At 38.3% G+C, this 22,893-nt stretch overlaps 1 protein-coding gene across 1 annotated transcript in view; it reads right to left on the reverse strand.

Annotated features, from left to right (window-relative positions):
- Positions 1-34: 34 nt before the first annotated feature.
- The window catches only part of ITGA8 (integrin subunit alpha 8), a 117,203-nt gene continuing 94,344 nt past the window's right edge, over positions 35-22,893 (reverse strand). Inside the window, 3 exon segments of the mRNA XM_031066830.1 lie at positions 35-3,888; positions 5,140-5,262; positions 14,369-14,470. Coding sequence (XP_030922690.1) covers positions 3,802-3,888; positions 5,140-5,262; positions 14,369-14,470 — 312 coding nt within the window. The 3' untranslated portion in view covers positions 35-3,801.

Here is a 22,893-nt window from a genome sequence, read left to right on the forward strand (position 1 = left end):
TTCCTGCTGTGTCACATCATGGTGCCTGCACGAGTTGAATTCAAGACTTTTTATTGTTAAGAGGCACTGCCATTACACTACATTTTAATATGGATCTTTGCCAACAATAATAAATAAAACACTCACTCATAAACAATTCCTAAAGGCCGCGTGTCAGAGGGTACTTCATTAAAAAAAGGCTTGCTGCAGTGGAGTACCATAGGCCATGGCTGGCTGGGGCTTTCTTTCCCCTGAGCATTTCTAGGTGTTTTGTTGGTTCCCAAAAGGCTTTTTAGTTAATGAAAACTATGCCTACCAGAAGATCCTTCATGCTAATGGAGGGAAAGTTCACAGCTAAAACAGAGAAAAATCAGTGTTGATTTCAAGAGCTGTCTAATGTGGAAAACCTGTAAAAGCTGTGAGAAACAGGAAAACCTCAAAATGAGTTACAGAATGGTGGCAAGAACAAAATTAACCTGTGGTAAAATTAAAATTGCATTTGCTAAATATCTTTAAAGATTAAATCTGTAACAGAAAATATATTCAAATATACTGATCCCTGGTATGCAAATTCTGAAATTTTCATGAAACAGAAAATATGACACAGTCTGCTGTATGGATAAAATAACTGGACAGCCTTTCTCAAATTCAGCAAGAAGCATGTGAAATAAAAGATGAATGTGTCTCTGTTTACGAGACTGCTGTGGTAGTCATAGCAATAAAGAGTTTTGATAGACTAATTTTTTAAGTACTCTTCTGTTTTTCCTGCTCTCTGGACTCCTCCCATGTTCTCTGCAATTAGCAGCTCACCACAAACATTGGGAAGAATAAGGCTGAATTACTTTTACAGAAAGCTGGATTTAGTAACTCATTACAAAGCTGACATCACTGCAACAAAAGGTCAGTCATGTAGGGATGTGGCAGAGGTTATCATGTAGCACAGTACTAATATACTGGGGGGAAAGATTATGTCAACTGCCTGCTAAGTGTCCACATCCAGGATGCAATCTCCCCAGGGAATAAACACTCTTGGCAAGCACTGAAACCCAGAAATCTTCACAAAGCTGTTTGCAATTTGCAGCCAAAACTATCCACAAATGCTGGGAATAGACTACGGTCCTTGACAACACACAATTCCAGACATTTCCAGGGGGGAAGTTTAATCTACAAGGATGTAGAAATATAAAACAAAGTATTGCTCAAAGTAACTGTTTGTCAGATCATGTGCCTCTAATTTGGTTTCCAGTGACATTACACAGCTGCAGCCAATGGATTCCAGCCAGGACCAACAGTCACTGAAGTTCTTTTTTTGTTTAAATTTAGTATCTGAACATGTTTTGCCCATCATTAAAATGGAGAGTAATTTCTCAAAAGTGAACTGTAGAAATTACAACTGCAAAGAACTTATTAGGTCACCTAGCCCCATCCTCAGAGCAATGCAGGATTGAAAACACATTGCAAGAAATACTGAACAGCACAGTGTTTGTTTTCCCTTTTTTTCCCCATTCCTTTTTCCTTTATTGTAATCATTATCAGTATATTCAAAAGTTAAAAAAACAACCACAAATGCCAGTGTAAACATGCTTCAGGTATATAAGTAATATAAAGTATTGCACATACAGAAGTCCTATGTTCAGTATCTCCTTATGGTGCTATTTCATCAGAGTTGTGCAGATGACGTGATTACAATGAGCTGCTGATATTATTTCTGAAGCTGCTACACACAACAATTAAATATTTACAAAAGCTGGTAGCTCACTCTTTTTTCTTCATGGAAGGATGATTTTGCCTGGAATGTGTGGGATACAGAGGTGTGCAAATACAGGACAGGCTTGCTTAGTCATGGAATTTATCAGCTGATGTCTCTAATCTACAAGGGATCAGCTCAAAACCATCTGGGGGAAGGAGTCTGTTAATGGTTTTCTGGAGGATTGGGAAGTTGTCAGACCTCCCCATCCCTAGGAAACAGAGGTGCTTGCTTGTGTGAAGCACACAGGTGCTTCACCTCCATGTTCAGAGCATATGTGTCCTTTTCCCTGTAAGTCTTGTGGGCACACTGCATCTGATAAGCTAAAGACTCCATAAAGGTCTTCTTGCAAATTTGCCTTTGATATGAAGATGTAACACAGCTCCTGCTTGGATTTCCCAGGTTAGTCTGCATACAAGAAATGATAAAACTGTAAAGTCTTGTGTCAGACTGGCAGAAGTGACAATGTCTCATAACTACTCCTATCTTGAAGTATTAGGAAGCAGAAGGCCAGTTGTTTAAAAGGAGCCAAAAAGTGGCAGAATGCATGAAGCCATTTACCAGTTGAGAAGCTGAGATGGATTGGAAAGAAAAGGAGAAGGCAAGTGGTGTGCATGTTTCATAAAATGAACAATCCCTTGTGAAGTTCACACAATATTGCTAATTTCGCACTCACAAGCAGCACTGAAAGACTCAGGCTTTCACATAAAAATTTGCACGGATTGGGGCTTAGAGCCCCTGCTGAGATAAAGACCATTTGCTGATAGAAGGGAAAGGATAGAAACATCCCTTCTTTGGAATCCAAACCCAGAAAAAAACCTCAAACTAAGTGTGTATTTTTACTCTTTACCTCAAAATCTCCTTTCTTTTTGTTCATGCTTGGCTGGCTGGCATCCTATTTTTTTGCATAAATACAAATCCTGTCACCCTTTCCTGTGAGACTTTAAAAATAATTTTATCAAGCCCTCAACTTTGCCAAAAGCATTACTTTTAAGATGCTGCCAGCTTGTAGATTGAAAAATGAAAAAGGCAAAGATTTCTTTAGGTGAAAAATTATGTCAGTAGCTGTTCTATTTTAAGAGGGGATTTCAACAAAGTAACAGGGCAAAGGCCAAGAAATTTTGCCCCAGCCCCAAAGCCCCCCAAGCCTTTTCAATATCACCAGTGTGGCTGTGATAATTTAAAGCAGTGTTTCAGAAATGTCTGTATCCTGTGTCAGTGTACAGCTGCCAGCCATCAGCAAAGCAAGGACAGGGTAACTCATCCCTGCTCTATACTGTGCATGGATTTAGTTATCTGGGTGTGATACTGCCAGCTCTGGGCTGAAAGAGATACAACATGTACTTGCTTATCTTGTAAAGTGTTCCATAAATCTTCTGCTCTGCAAAACACCTCGTAGCCAAGGAGGTTGTGTTCTGGGTGTACAATGCATTTACTCTTCTATTTACATGCAAAGTAAGTACATGATTTCTATTATTTTTCCTTCTCTCAAAATCTATGTTGATGATTATATCAGATACTTATTACAGAAAGGTGGAAAAATAAATAATTGTGCCCCATTTATAAAGGTATTTATAGATTACCTTTGTGTTTCAGAAGTACTTTCACAGTACTGATATATTGCCTGTCTCCCTGAGCCATAATTTCATAGAAGTTCTTAGGGAGGTTTCAAAGATACTCTGCATGATACAGTAGCATTCAGAAGGTTTGTCCTGCTTCATCTTCTAGCCAATCCAGCAATGAAGGCATTCTCTCCTTGAGAGATCTGGGCTTGTTCTGGAAGCATCTCAGTATACCACACGTGCTCAGAAGCATCTGCTGAAACATGGACTTACTGGAATATGGGATAAACATTCTGTTCAGTGGAAAATATGTTTATAAGGCAATGATAAGTTACTTTCTTTGGCAAGGATGGCCATCATGTGGCAGGTTCTCAGAACATTGCATAGATCAGATTGACACCGTGTCACTTGCAGGTACGAAGGAAGACTGGTTGAAAGGAATCTTTCATTTAATCCTCGTTGTGTTTCTAGTCTCTCAGGCAGGATTCTGACTTGAACTGTCACTCTCTTCCTTTATGCATCAGTAGTCTTGCTATTTGTCAGCTGTTGCCTGTCAGCCATGTCATCTTGAGGAGGTCTAGCTCTGTCAAAGAAGCCACACTGCAGAATAAATCAACAGAAACAAAGATGTCATGGTAAGACAACCACAGGAAGACTCAGCTGCAGTTTGATTGTTCAACCTGAAATGCTGGGCACAATGTATGGCAGGCTGAGAGACTGTGAAGACATTTTATTTCTATCCAAATAATTTCCTATGAAAGTTTTAGATGCAAGGCATTGAGATCCAAAGCACAGCTTTAAAAATCCAAGTTATATGAAAGATGTCTTTGCAGGAGACATAAAGTTGGCCTGAAGCCTGGTATGGACTGATGCTAATGAGAAATCTGCTCCTCTCAGTTCAGCAATGCACTCATTCAGAAAAGAGGTTTAGACTGACAAGCAGTAATCAAAAGAGATGTGTAATATGTGTTGGGAAATGTCCACAGGACAGTGTTGTGACCTAGTCTAAAAATCACTAAAGATGAGATTCTTCCCACCTTACTTAAACTGTCTAACATTCATTCTTTTAATTGAAAGGTTGAAAGTTCAAAAGTGGTTAAAGGAAAGTACTACCAAAAGGTAATTTCGCTCCTCCTTGCATGTTCAGACATAACTTTTTGCTGCTGCTACCTGACCAGGTGGAGTTGGGAAGTTAGCACAGGCTGTACATCTAACCATAACGTTTAGGCAGCTGAAGACAGATGAACCATACCCTAATGTAAGGAATTATTTCAATCTCATTTTTAATGTAAACTGAGATGATGGACAAAAGCTACACTGGCTTCTTGTAATATAGAAGTTTCCAGTAATTTGTCTTAAAACTTGTGAAGGAAGTGTAACAACCAATACAAAAATAGAAAACTTTAAAAAACAAAATATATTATATATTAATATAAAAGGAAATCTTCTAAAAATTAATTGTCAGAAGTGGGAGTGTTGTTCCATGCTGACAAAAACTGGAAATTCCTGAATTATTCAGAGAAAACAAAGTTAGAGTAACTTCTTTTTGAACCTAAACATCCTGAAATAGAGGATCAGAGGTCTTGGGAAATGGCCAAACTCTGTACGCCCATTTGTAACCAGGTTTCAATAATAAAGGAGGACTTTGAAAACAAGTTCCTTGTTTTCTTCCATACAGGTCAATGACACTAGCATGTCAGAAATGCCAAAACAAAAAAGACACGTGTACTGTTGCTTTTGCTCCAAACTGTTAAAGATCACAAAATTCTAACCTCTCTTTTTATCTGTTAGAATCTTTCAGTATTTTTGGTGGTTTTTTTTTAGGGCAACAACAGGAATAATGGAACATACCTTCCATAAAGCTAGGGTCAGCAGAGCTAGTACTAGTAGTCCAAGAAGTATGGCTAGTATTATAACCCATAAAGGAATCTCAAAGGACACATTTGGGGTGGACCAAATGACAGATGTTCTGATCTGCAATGAAAGGAATACATTTAATGAACAAAAATGAAACAAGGAAAGCAAGTACAACAGTAGAATACAGAGTTTAGAAGCATTGATTTCAACAGCATTTTGCAGATTAGAAAGAAATACACATTGACTGAAATCTTCCCATGTTGACTTGCTTTATTATAATTTCCTTGCCACTTGCTCATGGTAATTACTAGAAATGGAATTCACACATATATAAAAGTCTTGTCATATCAGACATAGAAATAATTTTCCCATAATACAGAGTGGCAAAAAAATTCCCTTCTGTGCAGATGCTTCACAAATATTCAAGGAGCAAAGTTCTGTGCACATGCTGGTACAGTTTAGGCCAGTACACTGAAATGCACTGAATTACTCACAAACAATGGTTGACTTTGTCCCAAACTCTTAATTCAAACCACAGTAGATACCAGCAACATTTTTCTTATTTTAATTTTTGCTGACATAGCAGTATACATTTTTTCCAAAGATTTGCGTTTCAGCTAAGCAGTCCAAAAATGAAACTCAAGCAGAGTGTATTGTCCTTGTGATAAAGCCTAACACAGAGTATGATGCTATCTTCTTTAAAAGAAGCCAAGCATACAGACCATTACCTAAATGGGAAGCAAGCATGAAACGTGCTCTCTCATTGTCTGAGGCTCTAAAAAGCAGCAGAGGTTAACATCAGTTATCAAAGATTTTAACTGACTTGGCAAACTTCTCTCTGTAGACCTTCATGTGGACAAAGAGTAGTAATAACCCTTTTGTATTTCTCCTTCTGGGGACATCCACACTCTCCTTTCCATACCTTGTACAACATGCACTATATGCTCTCAGGCTCTGCTTGGAAGGCTCCTCAGTCTCACTAAATATTTGCTCAGTCCCTGCTACTCCCAAGTGAGAAGCAATGAGCCTGGGCTTTCCTTAGCTCTTTCAACACAATTATATCCCTTCAGTCTTAGTTTGTTTTCTCAAACTTTTTTCTTTGTTGTTAGCCTAGGAAGTGATTTCTCTCTGGGGTCTTCTCTTAGACCTCTCCCGTCTACTCCTAGTCTCCCTTAGGACACGTATGTGACAGATGGAAGTTATTTGCTTTATGATGTGATGAAATCAGTTTGCAAAGAAACTGAAGACACAAACTCTTAAATGAAATTCCTCTTCTGTACTCAAGACACATCTAGGAAATCTACTCTTTTTAATAAGTTTCTTGGCTACGGTCCAGTCCCTAAGCCGCACTCATTGTAAATTTTCTTTCTATGTTTTTTCTTCCTCTATTACCTTAGTGATTGATGCACTAGAAATTTAACAAAATACTAATTTCTAATTTGTTCATTGAAGGAACAGCAGCCTAACTTTTAAGAATGGGCACAACTCTGTAGTTCAGCTCAAAACTGTTTCCATTCCCGCGCCTCTCATTTCTTTCCTTGGAGATGGCAAATTTAATAATTTAATCCTTTCTGCAACATCCAGTTCTTTCTTCTCTCACTTTTTCTTGTGATCAGCCTCCTTTCATAGACTTCTACTTCTGAAAGCACCAGTAGATCTGTCTTCCAGCTACTGTCAGGCTTAACTGGAAGACACTTTTGAATAGTCATTTTCACTTCATCTGTGCAGCCAACTGCTCCCTACTCTGACACAGCACTTACAGAGATGGCAGTCTGGTGAGCTCTACTGATGCAAGTATTTTTTAAAGTATCCCTCACCAGGAAACAAAATGTAGGGACAAACTTTCTATGTAGGGAACCACTTGCTTCCTACCAAAGCTTACACTGAGATATACACAGAAGATTCCAAGACACTGCCCTGTCCCGGTGTTTGCACTTTAACATTGGCTCTGAAGTACTTGCAGTGTTGGCCATAGCATCGTTGATCTAACAAACACAGACAATATGCATCTTTAGAGCAGCTCTCAATAGTCATAAGTCTACAATATTTCAAAAAGCTAACATCTAAAAAGAATAAATATGAGAGCAAATTAAAGCGGGAAAGAATTACTTTAAGGAAAACAGTATTAATAAAACAACCGATGAAATGTCCCCCTTATGTCCCAACAGATATCCTGATGGTCTCATCCAGTGATCAACCATGCTTCTGCAGGAATACTATTCCTTTGCCAGCCCTCCTCTATGGGTTGCTTTTTAACCACTGCAAAATTCATAGGGTCTCTTTATCATTAGATTCAGCTAGAGAAGAGCTCATTTAGTAAGGATAAAATGTCCTTGAATGGCTCTGCTTGTGTCTTAGAGTGGCATTAAAATGCAAGGGCAGAGAAAATGAGAGAAGAGTCATTCTGAACTGTCTGCAGAGATTCTTCCCAAGAAAAGCCGGTTAAGGAAAAAGATGAATTCAAGTAAAAGGTTAACTGACCAGGGAAAACAGAAAGGATGCAGTTACAAAGGGCTGCTTGAAGCCTGTAGAAAACAATGGGCTCAGCTGTCCAAGGAAGAAGCATCTCCATTCTGCAGCTAGAAAATCATGAACGCTGCCCTGAAGCAAGCCTGATTACATACACCACAAGAGTTGGGAAGTGCTGATGAAAATTCATGGGCCCCAAGACAGCAAAAATGGACTGATTCAAATAATCCCATCTCATTCACAATGTTCACTTCCTCTGTTGGCAAACACTGAGGTACTACACACATGAAGTTTCAAATTTTAATTATTGTTTGGAGAGGACGTGACAGTGTCAACATACAGACTGCATATCTTAATCATCTAAGATTTGAGCTTCACTACAATTTCTATTCATAACACTATCACTTGCATGTTGCTGTGAATCTGGAGCATTAATGTCAGACTAAGTACCAAAACCATCTTAAAAATATTTGTAAAACAGCAGAAAAAATAAAAGGCAAGCAGTGCTTTCTGTTGTCTCAAGTTTAATGAAATGACTGACTCTATTTTACAGCAGGACCAAACCACAGGGAAGACCCATTTACATGCAAAGACTTTGCCACTTCTTCTACTGATAGCTTCAGCCAAATTCCTAGGTGGCATAATGTGACTGAGATAAATACAAGAGGAAATGGGAGCCAACATTGCTGCTTTAGAGTGGATTGTAGAACATCAGCAAAACAGCACAAAAAGATTCTGACAAGCTGCTGGCTAGGTATGGATGGCTTAATAGATGGACAGTCATCCTGGGTCTGGCCAGAAAAGGGTTAATTTTTGGAGTAGCCTGGAGGGGGCATGACCAGGACCTGGAGGTTACTCTATAACAGCTCACATTATTACCAGAGGCAGGGGAAGGGAGTGTCTTCTGAAGTTCCTCCCAGTCGAGTAAGCCTGGCAGAGGGAATTGTTGTTAGGGAGCTTCCCTGTCAATCTTTCCTTTCTGGTACCCTCTGTCATTAGTATTGTCACTGTTACTGTTAATTTTCTTATCTCATTGCTGTTTCCTGTAAATTGTTCTCATCTCAACTCGTGATCTTCACATTTTGTACCTTCAATTCTTATTTCCATCCTGTTGCAGGGTGAGAGGGATGGGAAAGCAGGGAAGCAAGCAAGCGGTGCATGGTTCAGAGAGTCACAGTGGGAGAACTAAACTGGGGAGTACCACTCCTAAAGCATGACAACAGTCTACTGAAATTTTACATCCCGAATATGGAAATTATCTGAGTGGGCAAGTTCTTCTTGGGGTAGGAAGAAATTCTGGTTTACAGATTTCTTCAGATAGTATTTGACTGAACCACATCTGATTCCTTGGGCACCAAGTCCAGTTTAACCCAGTCTAAGGTAACTACTTCAGCACCACAGGTGCTGAGACAGGGGTGAAGTAAACTGCTGTTTAGTGTGGTGTTTAGGTCTGAATAGCTCATAGGGCAGCATATGATTGCACAGGAGCAGAGCAACAACTAGACTCTTAATGTGTGCCAATTCACGGTTCAAAATTAGGCAGGGTCAATCCAGACTTCAAAGCATGTTTGAGATACTCCTGAATTCAGTGGAAACAGATTATTTTATTAAGGGTGGTAGATTTCATTAGGTTTTGGATAAAGCTGACAGTAGTGTATGCAACTACAAGTACACATGTTGCCTTTCCATGCCTTCTTTTATATGCCACTTCTAGATATTTGCCATATGTGTGTGCTGTGTTTTCTTTCCTCTTAGGCTATGAAAACAGTAACACAAGCTAGCTCTTATTCTGATATCTACAGAGTACCTATCAGCATGGATCCAGACAAGGACATGTGGATCTTCCTGAGGATGCTAAACAATTATGAGTGGTGTAGCAGCACTCAGCCTTGCTTGTGCTGCCTGTGTTCAGAATAATTTCTCCCTTCCTCTTTCTGTCATTCTGCTTTACAGACCATCAAGTGCCTCTTGTGGTTTAATTTCAGTAGCTCATCTGGAGCTTGACAAATGTTGAAACATAAACAAGAAACTGTAATCTTATAGAAGAGCAGAATATCATGTTCATAATCCTTAGATTATCAGCAATGAGCAAAAAAGGCAGCAGAAATTAGGTCTGTCCTGTATCAAGCAGACACCGCTGCAAAGCTGGCACATTTCTCTTCTCTTTTAGCCTGAGTGTAGCCAATGCTAATGAAATATTTGCCTGCTAAAATCTTTAAATCATCCTGTTGAACCCACACCCTTTTCCCATGATTCTTCTTTGTCTTAGGTTTTAAAAGCAAGGGGATGGTTGTGCTAAGTACTTGAGATTTATTTCCTGAGTAGGGTATTATATGTAGGCATCAGTCTCACTCAGGCCTGTGTGCATTACCAGTAGGATATAATGCCCCTGGGCTGCCCCCTTTATACTCTACACAAAGCCTTGCAAGGCTACAAATGCAATTCTTGTGAACAGTTTGACACTGCACATCCTGAACACCCACAGAGCTCAGGCAGAAGCTGGAGGGGAAGACACAAACAAAACATTCCTTCAGTTTTGTCTTTCTTGTTTCACCATTTTTACAGACGACTGTTGCTTCTTCACCCCATGCTGTTCACCAACAGTTTTACATGTGATTTTGATTTAAAACAAGCTTGTATTTTCAGCTTGGATTTCTGCTCTTCTCCATGTGGTAGGTTTAGTATGGCAGGATCAGAGCCAGGGAATGTTTCCATCTAAGGTGGCCAAAATGAAGTGGATTTTTTACACAAGTGTTGCATGTTGACACTGTACTTTAGATGTGTGTTAGCTTTCCTCTCTGTTTAGGACAAGACTTTATGCTGAACACTGAAAACAATGCTTGCTTCTCTGTCAAGTGGGTGAAGAGCACATCTCACAGACTTGAGAGGAGCCATCTGACTTCTGACACTGCTGAACATCTCACACCTTTGTTATCCAAAGGGTGCCAGAGAATGCCATCTGCCTCAGGCACTGAGATGAGGGTGAAGTCAACCCAAGAGTTATGGACAGAGCCTTTGTTTGCTGTTGGAAATAAAATCCACACTGGTCTTAGCACAGATGCTGTCAGACAGTCTTAACTTCATAACCCCTCTTGCTGTTCCATGAAAGTAATTTGTTGCTTATGGAAGTGTTCTTCTGGGGAGGCTTTTAAAAATGTGCCCCTAAAAATTATGCCATACTTAAGCTCACTGTAAGTATATAAAATAATTATTAGGGCTTTTGCCACTTTATTTCATCCAGTTTGGATTTTGCTTCTGATTTTGGTGTTAGTGTGTCTTCAAAATAGCCTTTGATTCCCCTGGAAGGGAGCACAAAGCAGAGAGAAGCACATGAAGTAATAGGCGGCTTCACTGGCACTCCCTTATGTATAAATGGGAGTTAGGTTTGACTGGTGCAAACTTCCAGCATCTGTGGTCAAAATTCAGTGCATGTCAGTGGGATTCTCACAACGTTTTTTTTTTTCCTCCCTGATTCTTTAAAAGACACATTTCAAAAAATAAAAATAACTTCTCCATAATTTATTCTGCTACTTTAAGAAACAGCAACTGAATTAATTGTTATTCTAGCGCTACTGCTTTTGCTGCCCATGATGACCTTCCTTTAGTCTTCAGAAATTATCTTTACAGAGGCTGAGAAACAGGAATTCTTTTGTATTCCTACATGTCCCCATCCAACCATTACAGCATGATGTTCTAATATGTTCTCAAAAAATGCTCAAAATAGAATGTAAAAACTCCCTCAAGCTTGAAGTCACATTTACAATTACACCTTACAAATGTTTATGCAAATATATTTCATGAGGAATATAAGCTTGTTTAAAGTGTTATCAACATGTAATAACTAAAAAAAGTTATAGGCCTTAGTCTGAAACCAGTGGTACTCACTGGAGGACACTGGTCAAACAGTTTAGACTAAAGGCATCCACAGTGAAAATCCTATCAAACGTTTAAGAAAAGCAACGATATTTTATTAAACTCTCAAACTGGATTAAGAATCATAAATTTAAATAAAGCAAATTTCTGCTTATTCTAACTTTGTATTTTTTGCAAGAAAAAGTACTTTCATGTTGGACATTAAATTCACCAAGTAAGACAGTATTATTTACCGTAATAATAATACTTGTAGCAAAAAATGAAAATTTTCTCTTGAATGAAATAGCTGTTAGCAAGGAAATTCAACAAGTTGTATAATATATGGTTGCAATTCTAAGACTATCAAAATTAATGGAAATACTATTATAGGTGTCAGTGGATTCTGGTGTAAACTCCACGCTAATTTTCTGTTTGATGCATTTTCATTCTAATGTTTTACTATAAAAGATCCAGATTTTCTTACATTTACCTAATGTTTCACACACCTTTGTATCATGAACTTGTCTTCAAGATCTATGTGTCCAAGACCTATATTGCATGATGATAAAGTCCTTAGAGCTACAAATAGGATTATGTGGCTCTGTAGGTTATTGATGCGTATGGGATTACTCATGCCATTAAAACTTAAAGTAAATATCAGCCTGCCTAATTGGAATCCAGCCCTATATGAATTACATGAAGGACATATGCTCTATTCTTTAAAATATATTATCTTCTTTATATAAACTTTGAAGTGCTAGCTGATTATTAGATATATGCTTTTGAAAATTGATTTTAAAAATATTTAAATATTTCTTCCACTTCCACCCTTTCATTGTCTGAAGGAAAAACATAAACCTTTAAATACATCTTTGGAAGCTTTTAAAACACAACTAGTGATCTTTTTCAGAAGGAGCAAAAATATTAAGCTTTGCCCAACTTCAAGGAAATATTTCTTCTTGCAAGTGGAACATCAAAGAACTGGTGCATATAACACATCAAGCTGTAGAGCTGGCAAGCATCCACTGCCATGTCCAGATATGAAAGGACATAAAAGCGTTATCATTTTTCAACATTTTACAGTTGCCATTACAGGCATTTTGCTGTAAATCATCTGTTGCAAATAACAAGCTTTATACTGGCTGGAGTAAAAGAATGAAATGCTTATCTGATCATTTGGTAGATCATCTGACACTTGTTGAGAACAGCAGGCTATCACCTGGGGTAAAGCACTCCAGCCCAGATGAAGGCCCCACTATCAACAGAACTCTGCACATGTGTTTCTGGTATGGAACACATGCTGCAAGAAAATAAAAAGAGCCCGAGTATATCTGTCAGCTTGGTGCCTTTGAACCTTTCTGGATGAATACTGCAGTAAGCACCAATCCTCTCTAGTGAAATCAGGGTTCTACTGATGGTGGAGGTTAGAAGCACTGTGCACAAAGAACCAAGATTGTGTCATCCCAGAGCAAGTATCAATCAACCATTCCATCTGTGCATGTGCAAAACAAAACTTTAGAGCTTGTATCCTCTAAAATACACTCAAAGTAAGCTCTAAAGTATATTATTCTGTTTGTTTTCTAAGTAAGACAGTATTCTGTCCCTAGTACTGCATTTCAACTGACTGATATGATGTATTTCCACCACAAGTCAACTTGGCAAAGTTTGAACTGAGCTTACCTTTTAAAAGAAGGATTGTAACTGATGAATATTTATAAAGATGCTAACATTAAGCCTTAAAATTTCAGATTACTCTTATACTAGAATCAATTTTTGCCCTCATATTTTACTTACCTTTATCAGTAATGACAAAATAGAGTGAATTTTAAGCAAGTTATTAGACACCATAAGAAACAAATTACTTCAAAGTGCTCCCCAAACTCAGTCATTTGGCACCAGCAAACAATTAAATCAAATTTATGCCTCCAAAATTAATTTTTCATATAGTACTCCAGAGCCATACAAATATCGGTCTGCAAATAAGACAAGTACCTAAGCATCTATCTATCTATCTATCTATCTATCTATCTATCTATCTATCTATCTATCTATCTATCTATCTATCTATCTATCTATCTATCTATCTATCTATCTATCTATCTATCTATCTATCTATCTATCTATCTATCTATCTATCTATCTATCTATCTATCTATCTATCTATCTATCTATCTATCTATCTATCTATCTATCTATCTATCTATCTATCTATCTATCTATCTATCTATCTATCTATCTATCTATCTATCTATCTATCTATCTATCTATCTATCTATCTATCTATCTATCTATCTATCTATCTATCTATCTATCTATCATCTATCTATCTATCACTTCTGTAAGGATTACCAAGTAAATTTGTATCTTTGCACTTGATGTGCTGTGACGTGGCAATCCTAGAAAGGCATACAGACTTTCCCGAAAATCAGGGTATCAAAGAAGCTTAAAACAGATAGAGAGAAGTTGCTGTAGACAGTACATAAGCTTGTGTGAGAGAACTGCTGACTGGGAGAAAAGCGAGCTCTCTAAACCTGACAGAAATATGATTCTAGATTTTGCATAAAAATTTCCTCCAGATATTTTTTTACCTCCCAAAAAAGTAACTAGATACTTGCTTTCATAGTTCTGTTTTCTTTTGGGTGCAAAATCCATGTAAATTGCAATAAAGCAGTGTGCACATTAGTTCAGCAAGAAATTATTTTAAAATGTAATAAGAATCATGTATCATCAACTTCCACAGAAAGCAATGAAGTTATTTCCTTTAGGTATTACTTCAGGAATTCACACTAGAAACACAGGAAAGACCAATCTCAATATTTTCATCTATAAGAACTTTCACAGCTGTGATCAGAGTGACCAAATACATGTGCTTCACACAAAGATGTAATTTTCAGTTACTTACTGCTATGCTTCCCTCAGGGAGCTTTGCTGGTTGCACTTTATATGGCATGCTCTTAACTTCAAAGGAAACATTGGAAGAAAGACTGTAGAGATAATTTTTTCTCTGAAATGATACAAAAAAAGAAATTATTAACCCCATGTTTATATTTAAAAGCATTATGAAAGACAAAAAACCTCAAAAGCACTGATTTCATAAGTCAAAGACGGTTTCTTGTGGTGAAGAATGCAGGAATTGAGACCTGTATGTGTCCATGAGATAAATACAGCATAAAGCTGCAATACAAAGGCCACATATTCAAAATGGGGAAGAAGGGTTAGAAATGCAGAAAGATAGATACAGTTGTTTCCCATATTTCTCTCTGAAATTCGTCAGTTAAAGCGTGGGTGAAGTTTATGGGATGTCTGTGTTTTAAACCCTCACTCTGCTGAACAAGCTCAACAACCAGCATGGGTGTATTGAGGACATTTACAGGCCTATGCTGAGACCAGGCTGGTAGAGCTTCCTGATGACATCAAAGAAATGGCTGTGCCTTCCCACCAAACAATAGAAGGAACAACCATCTTCGAACTTCATTTACACAGAATCACAGAACAGTTTGGGTTGGAAGGGCCCTCCGGAGATCAGCTAGTCCAACTCCTCTGCCAAGGCAGTCACCGAGACCAAGCTACGCTTAGAGCAGGATTGATTTCCTATTGTAGTGGAGCTCAAAAATCCTACTCACCTTGCTTGTCTACTAAGTTGTATCGATGTGAGAGGAATGTACAGCAGCCATTGTTTAACTAGCCACCTAGTAAAATATTTATATAGCTGTCATTAAGCATTTCAACAAACTCAAAGATGTGCAGACAAAATATGCAATTTATTTTCTAGGTGAGACTACATGGCAACTCATCTTGTATATCCCTTCCCATGTAAATCTGGGGTAGTGATATGGATCTTCTTTGAAAGTGCTTCAATATTTGAGAAGCATTAGATTAAGTGCTAATATGGTCAATGGAATTTAGAGGGGTAGGAGTTATGATTGTTATATATTTTTCTTTATTATTATTATTATTATTATTATTATTATTATTATTATTATTATTATTATTATTATTATTATTATTATCATCCTATTTTTGCTACCTGTCTTAATCCCTTATGAAATATGATGATCAGATTTCATCACAATATTTGGCTGATGATTTACAGAAAGACAGAGCCTTGTAAGTAAAGCAGTCTTTCCTTTTGTCACCAGCTTTTTCAGTCCAGCATATTTGGAACAACGTTGTCACTTCCTAAATCTCCTTCTGCAAAACCTTCTCATTCCTTCTATTTCTCACACATTTAGGAGTTCTTCTCCATTGATTTGGTTCCTGCGTGATTGTTCAACATCTTTTCCTCAGTTTTCCCCTGTAGTTTCCTGTTGCATCAAAAACATAAACCCTCTCAAAGAACTGCTTTTCCTCTTTCAGCTGTTTTGTTGAGCCAAGACGAGGTAAAAAGACCCCTTGATAATTTGGGCTACTACTTCTTTCCTTCACTGATGGAGAAAGATTTGTGAAAATGACCTGAAATAAGCATAATATATGCCTGGGAGCCAACATGGATTCATTTGAATGACTGTGGCCCAAATCAAAGTTTTCACAGAACTGCTGTGGTTGGAGAGCATATTTGGAATTTGTTTCTTGCAAGCACAGGCACAGTAGAATCAACTAGAGCAGTATGGTCACGACCACGTCCAATTAGGGTTTGAATATCTCCAAGAAAAGAAACTCCACAATCTCAAGAAGCAACCTTTTCCAGTTTTTTACTACCCTCCAAGTAAAAAAGGGTTTTTTAATGTTTAAAACCCCTGTATTTCAATTTGTGCTTCCTCCCTGTTCCTTGATATTGAGAAGTGTATTCTTTACTCCCACCAATCAGATGTTTACACATGCTGATGAGATCCCTCCTGAGCTTTCTCTTCTCCAGACTGAACATTCCCTCTCAGCCTCTCCTGATATATTAAATGCTCCAAGCCCTTAATCATCATTGTGGCTTTTAGCTGGACTTGTTCCAGTATATCCACAACTCATCTCAGGGAGCCCAGGACTGAAGTCCAGGTCTTTTTATCAATGCTGAGTACAGAGGAAGAATCAATTCCCTTGGCCTGCTGGCAATGCTCTTCCTTATGCAGCCCAAAAGGTCACTGACTTTCTTTTCTGCAAGGGCACACACAGTCGCTCATGTTAAACTTTGCATCCCACAGGACTCAAGATCCTTTGCTAGAACACTGCCTTCCAGCTGGTTGGTTGCGCCAGTACACAGGATTATTCCTGTTGTGGTACAGAACTTTGCATTTCCCTTTGTCACCCTTTATGAAATTCCTGCCAACTCACTTCTCCAGCCTGTTGAGGTTCCTCTGAAGAGCAGTACAAACAACTGATGTATCAACCACTCCTTCCACTTCACTACCATCTGCAAATTACCAGGCTATCAGGTCGGTTAGCATGATATCCCTTTTGTAAATCCATCCTGACAGCTTCCAATCACGTTCCTGTCCTTGAGATGTTTGCAAACGGCTTCCACGGTTTTTTTTCTCCATCACCTTCTCTTCTGAAAGATTGAAATAATGCTGACTGACCTGTAGTTCTCTGAATCCTCCTTGAAGACAGGTGTTACCATTTGCTTTCTTGCAGTTTTTAGGGACTCTTCCCAGTCACCATGAACTTTCAAAGATAATTGAGAAAGGTCTCACATTCTCATTGCCCCTCCCTCAGGACTTCTATGTGTATTCCATCAGGTTCTTTGGACTTTTGTATGTCCAATTTGTTTAAATGCTCCCCTACCCTTATATCCCTCTGCTGAAGATAAGTGTTGGTAGCTGCAAGTTTCCTCTCTGATTGCACAGAACTTGGTTTACTGTATGCAGACTTTCTCTATAAAGACAAAAGTGATGGAGGGAGGCCTTGGGTAACTCAGCCTTTTCTATGTCCCATTTAGCAGAAGTTCCATATTTTCCTTAGTCTTCTCTTGGCTGCAGATATACTTATAGAAGCCTCTTTAATGTCTTTAAATACCTTGCTAGGCTTAGGTGCTGGTGGGCTTCTGCTTTCCCATCTCTGTCCCCGCATTCTCAGACACTCTCTACATTCCTTATCCAACCCCTGCACAGGGTCAACTGACTCTGCTTCCACCTCTTTTATGTTTGACAGAATCATAAAGATTGGAAAAGACCTCCAAGATGATTGAGTCCAACCTTTAACCTATCACCATCTTTGTTTGTCTGAGTTGTACCAAGATGGCAAAACTCCACTTGTCAGGATGGACCGTTCTTGAGCTTAAAGGATGATGATCCTGGAGAATCAGTAGTTTTTCTGGACTTCTATTTTTTTTTTTCAGGATAACCTCCCATGGACTTCTTCCAAACAGATCCCTGTAAAGGGTGTTCTTCTGAGCTCCAGGGCTGTAGTTCTGGTATTTGCCTTGCCCATTCAGTCTGCTTTTAAAAAACTAATTTTCTTTGCAAATATGTGGGGGTGATAAAAAGCCAGCACATTTATTGCCTTCTGGAACTAATTTGGCTATGCCATAATTTTGTTCTTTTAAAATATTGAGAGCAGCTGAATGGTTATTATCAGAAAATTCAACTTCTCCTTGGGGCCTATACTAGGAAAGAGCAATACTAAAAAATCTGTCTCAAACAACTACACAGGCATAGTCAAATCAGCTGCTTAACACAGATAGCATCAAATGAAAAGGAACTATCAGTATCTATCTATTTCTATCAATTGTGTTTGACATGAAAAATTAGGCTTGCTAAATAAGTAGTTTTATACACATTCGTGGTGCTGATCATCTATGAGGTGATATTCAGAAAAATAACTTCTCCTTATCACATTAATTATTTTACATTTCCAGACTCAAGACATTCTTCAGCACTAGATTCCTCCTCACACAAAATCTCAGAATGTTTCTGTGACTGTGCATTCAGAAAAAAAGCCTGAAAAAAGCCTTATATTTTCAATCCTAAGCAATTCATATCAAGCAGGATTCTGGATATGATTATATGATTTATAAACATAATCTGTAATGGAGAGAGCAGAATATGTTACATTATTGAAGAAGTAGACATTAGACATTCAGCTGGATTGGCTAAGGTACAGTAAAGGCATTAACTCTGTTGAAACCTCCTATAAAGGAAACAGCAGTAATGGAAAAATAAATCCTTTCACCTACTATACATGGCTTATTTCATTTTCAGCTTGTATCAGCAACAGGAACATCAGAGGAGGGTACTTCCTGTGGATTAATGCTTGGCTTGGGTTAATAAGCTTGGGTTGTGACCACAGCTATCAGCTCGTCTCAACCCTTGATTAGCTCCTGGAAATGCTGGAAAGCAGAAATGGAGACTATAAAAGACTAGAGAGGATTTTCCTGCATTTACAGAATTATGTGTTTGTAGCAAAGGACTTGAAAACAATAACTGTGGTCAACATTGGCTGCAAACACAATTCTTACTTGTACTAACACCTTTGAGATACAAGCAGCTGTCTTTCCTACAGCCTTTTTTATAATTCTCAAGCCAATTGCAAGAAACAGCATTTCTTTATCATATAATTTTTAAATAGAGTATGTTTAAGTATTCAGTATTTACTGGAAGCTTCAGGACTTGTGGTTTGAAATTCAAGCTGAGGACTTAGTCATGGCTCAGAGGAAGGAGAAGAAAGAATCTGGTATTTGTGTCAGTGCTTAATGATCAACAGTAGAGAGCCCAGCCTTAACTACCCTGGTCTTTTGTGGTTCCCCTTGTGTTAGAACAAGCAGAACCTGATCTTGTGCTCCTTGCTGAGACAGTAGTTTGCAATATTCTGGGAGGCAGGCAAAACATGGCCATTCCCTGTGTTGCCTGGGTAGCAGATCCTGATGATGTACTTATTAAAGCTTCTCTCTCTACATGCCTTTGTTTCACAAATAGATTTTTGAATTGAAGCCTTTGTTTTCTTTAAAAGTTGCAGGACAAAAAAGCAGCCAGAAATGAAGGAAAATGTTCCCAATAAATATTGAGTGCAGTGTTTTCCTACATACAATTGAGACCAAAATAATGTGAGAAGTGATGGAAAATCTTTGACGATTGGAAAGACTGTACACCGGGCTCCAGTGGGATGCTGGCGGTTTCTGCAGGAAGCTCAAGCACAGACCTACTGACCCCCCCAAAACATCTCTAAGGCATGTGGGCATCCTGGTCAGAGAGCACACTGAAATGCAGGGACAATTCTGGATCCCAGGGAGCTAGACTGAGGGTAGGAGGAACAAAATCATTAGCAATTTAAAGACTGGCAGATCATTGCTGTTCTGCAGGTTTGAAGAGTTCAGCTACTGCAGAGAGTCTCCAGAATGACTCTGCTCCATTGCCTCTATGAAGAATTGTTCAGGCTCTTGGAAATCCTTTTTTTTTTTTTCTGCTTAGATGTAGCCCAGTGAAGTCTCCCTAGCTGAAATGCACATACTTCCCCTATGGCAAGCTGCTGTGGTGGTATTTTCATCCCAAGAACGTACAACTTTTGCACATGGACTTCAGCGCTGTTACAACAATATTGGTACTGCTTAATTAACATTTGTTTCCCTTTGTATCTGCTGGAGTCTGGCACACTTTAAAGACAGGAGGGTAAGCAATACCTTTTAAATATATGCTTTGGGAATTCATTAGTTTGCTTTCTTTGACCAATACTTCCCAAAACCTAAACTGCTGCCAACAGAGTGGAGAGAAGAGCTCATACAACTACTTCTTTTTAATAATTTGTTTAAAAATGTACATGTGACTCTGTACACATGGTAAATTGTATTTGTGCCATTTGTGGCAAGAGGATATCTCCACCCAAACATAGCTGTGACCAGAGAAAATACTCTGAAAGATCACCACATCCTTCTATTTATCATTACATTCTTACAGTTCACATATTGTATTTTTACATTCATTTTGACAGCCTATTTTAAGTTATGACGGAGGCAGCTATTTTGTTGTGATTCCAAAAGATTTCAATATAAAGATTATAATGGTTATCAATCTGTTTATTTCTTCATATATCTAACATTACCTATACTGTAGCACATCTAGGAAGAGTCTCATGTTCTGCTCTTGCTAACACTGAAAGTATTTTAAATAAAAATGAATGAAAACAAAACTAGCCCACACCCAAAAGATCTCCAGTTAGTTCAGCCCCATGCAAATGTCTCTTTTTTTCTAGCCTTCATTCCACATAAACAATCAAACTGAGTATAATATAATATTTTTGGCCACAACTAAAGTTTTAGGTTTTACTTATTTTGTTTTTTCAAATAACAACAGTATTTTGATGCAACTGAAAATTTTGCTGATGACTTCCTCCTTTCGTTATTATATGTGCCTTGAAGAGCAGTGCATCAAATTTTTGGCTTTTAATTCTCAGTCTGGATTAAAATAATCTACTTAAACTTCCATATATAGCTTATATATGAAAATGAATGAGGGCACAAGATGTCTCTCTCACTAATTTTTTTTGTTTCACCACTTCCTTCCACACACAGGGAATTTAGGTTGGGTGCAGAATTATTCTTTGAAATACTAAGCAATCTTCCCTGGACTGAGATGTTTCCCACTGGACACAGAAAGATGTTATGGGCTGGAGGATGCTAAGGATAGAAATTATTGTTCCTTGGGGTCATATTCCAGTTACAGATCGAATAAGTGCTCCCATAGTAAAGACGAGAGGAAGAAAAGTGAACATATAAAGGACCTTGTACAAGAGGATCTGTCACCTGTCTCACATCACCTCCACCAGTTCACCTCTGTTCTGAGCTCCAAGCCTCTGCCAGCACACGTGCTGCAGTTCATGCGGCACCACTGCACAGACCATCTGCATTTTTCCTCTAAAGGCCTCTGTGTAGCTGAACTGAATCCTTACACCAAAAGCATTACCTGGCCTAGAGAACTTCTACAACACTAAAGAGGCTCTTTAGTGTGGTAGAACTTTAGTGAGTTCACCCGTAATAAATACTGAGATTCTCAACAAAATTTCTCATTAGAATGTGCACTCCAGCAGTGGTGACAGCTCTGGGTTCCAGGCAATGAAGGCAAAGGTGGATGCCAGGACTAGGAGAACTTGTAGTTGATGGTCCAAGTCAAAGTATTACATCATGGTCTTTTTCATTTTCTATACCCTTCCAGACCTCTCAATTTCTTTTTATATCCTTGGTGCAGCCTCAGCAGAAGGGAACACCATCATTTTGTAAAGCAGGGATGTGGGGCCTCTCAAGCTGAGTTTGAATTGAATTGGAGTCTTCCAGTCCTGAATTCTCTAATCATTGGGCTGTCAGCTCTTGCTTCTGGCAATTAATATGGAATAAACCAAGTCCTCTTCAAGTCTTTCATCTAATTCTATAGGTGCCTTCTAAATAACTTTTGGATTTTGTGTTCAAAAAGGGTGAACATATTCCTCCTAAATCCTGATTTGGGTGCCTATCCTCTTGATAAGGAGCAGCCCTCATGCACCAACCTAATGGTTAATGCAAGTCACTTTGTCTGAGGTATCTCATTTTCTCCATGTGCTGAACATAGAGCTTAGGTATTTAGTTTCAGGTTTTGGATATCAGTCAGGCAGTTAAGAGTGTTGCAGCACACACCACCATTAATATGCCAAGCATATATTTCCATTTTTAGGCATCTAAAATGAAACAGGATCAGTGCACATTCAGAAACATTGAAATAATGAGTATTTAACAGAGAAGCCAAAATATGACTTTGGGTACCAAGAGAGCACCAAAATGCAGTCGTGCTTCTCTTGCTTTTCAACTTTTTCTGATTAAAACTAGATTTTCTTCCCTTCTAACTATTAAAGTTCATGTGATCAGGAGTGCCAAATTCACATATCTGGAACTGCCAAAAAGTCAAGAGAGAAACAACACAATTATATTCAGTAATATGAAAAGAAAATACAATAAACTTCAAACTTTTTGGGAACCTTACATACCCTCTGTGGTTTTACATTACTGCCTCCCCTACCTCTCCCAGAAGGAGATTTGTATCATTATGAGAAATTTTCAGTACAGGATGAAACAGTAGCTAAGAATGCACTGAGTTCCATATCCCACAATGTTTTAAGTTCCAAAGAGCTTGGAGCCTGAAGGTTGTTACAAATCAGACAGATTATACAGCTTCATCACTTAGAAATGCATTTTCAAAACAGATGTTTCACTAGCCAACTCTGAGTCTTATACTAAAAAGTACCCATCCATGCAAAGAATACTGGACCAGATCCCCTTGGGTCTCCCTTTAGATGACTCAGAAATATGATCAGACAAATGGGGACATAATGGAGTCCCATCAGAACACAACATAACATAACCATGTAAGGTTGTTTCTGTTTCGAACATATCAGGCTATTATTTGCCTGATCAGCAAGTCTGAATCCAAAAGTCAGCTTTACTAGAGAGTTCATATTTACAGCCAGACTTTGAAGTTACTCCAAAAAAGTATGTGATTCTTCTTGGCCTTTGCACAATGTCTGTCTCTATCTTTGTTGGCT

This window comes from Geospiza fortis, unplaced genomic scaffold, assembly GCF_000277835.1.
Source record: "Geospiza fortis unplaced genomic scaffold, GeoFor_1.0 scaffold138, whole genome shotgun sequence".
In the NCBI taxonomy this organism is placed as follows: domain Eukaryota; kingdom Metazoa; phylum Chordata; class Aves; order Passeriformes; family Thraupidae; genus Geospiza; species Geospiza fortis.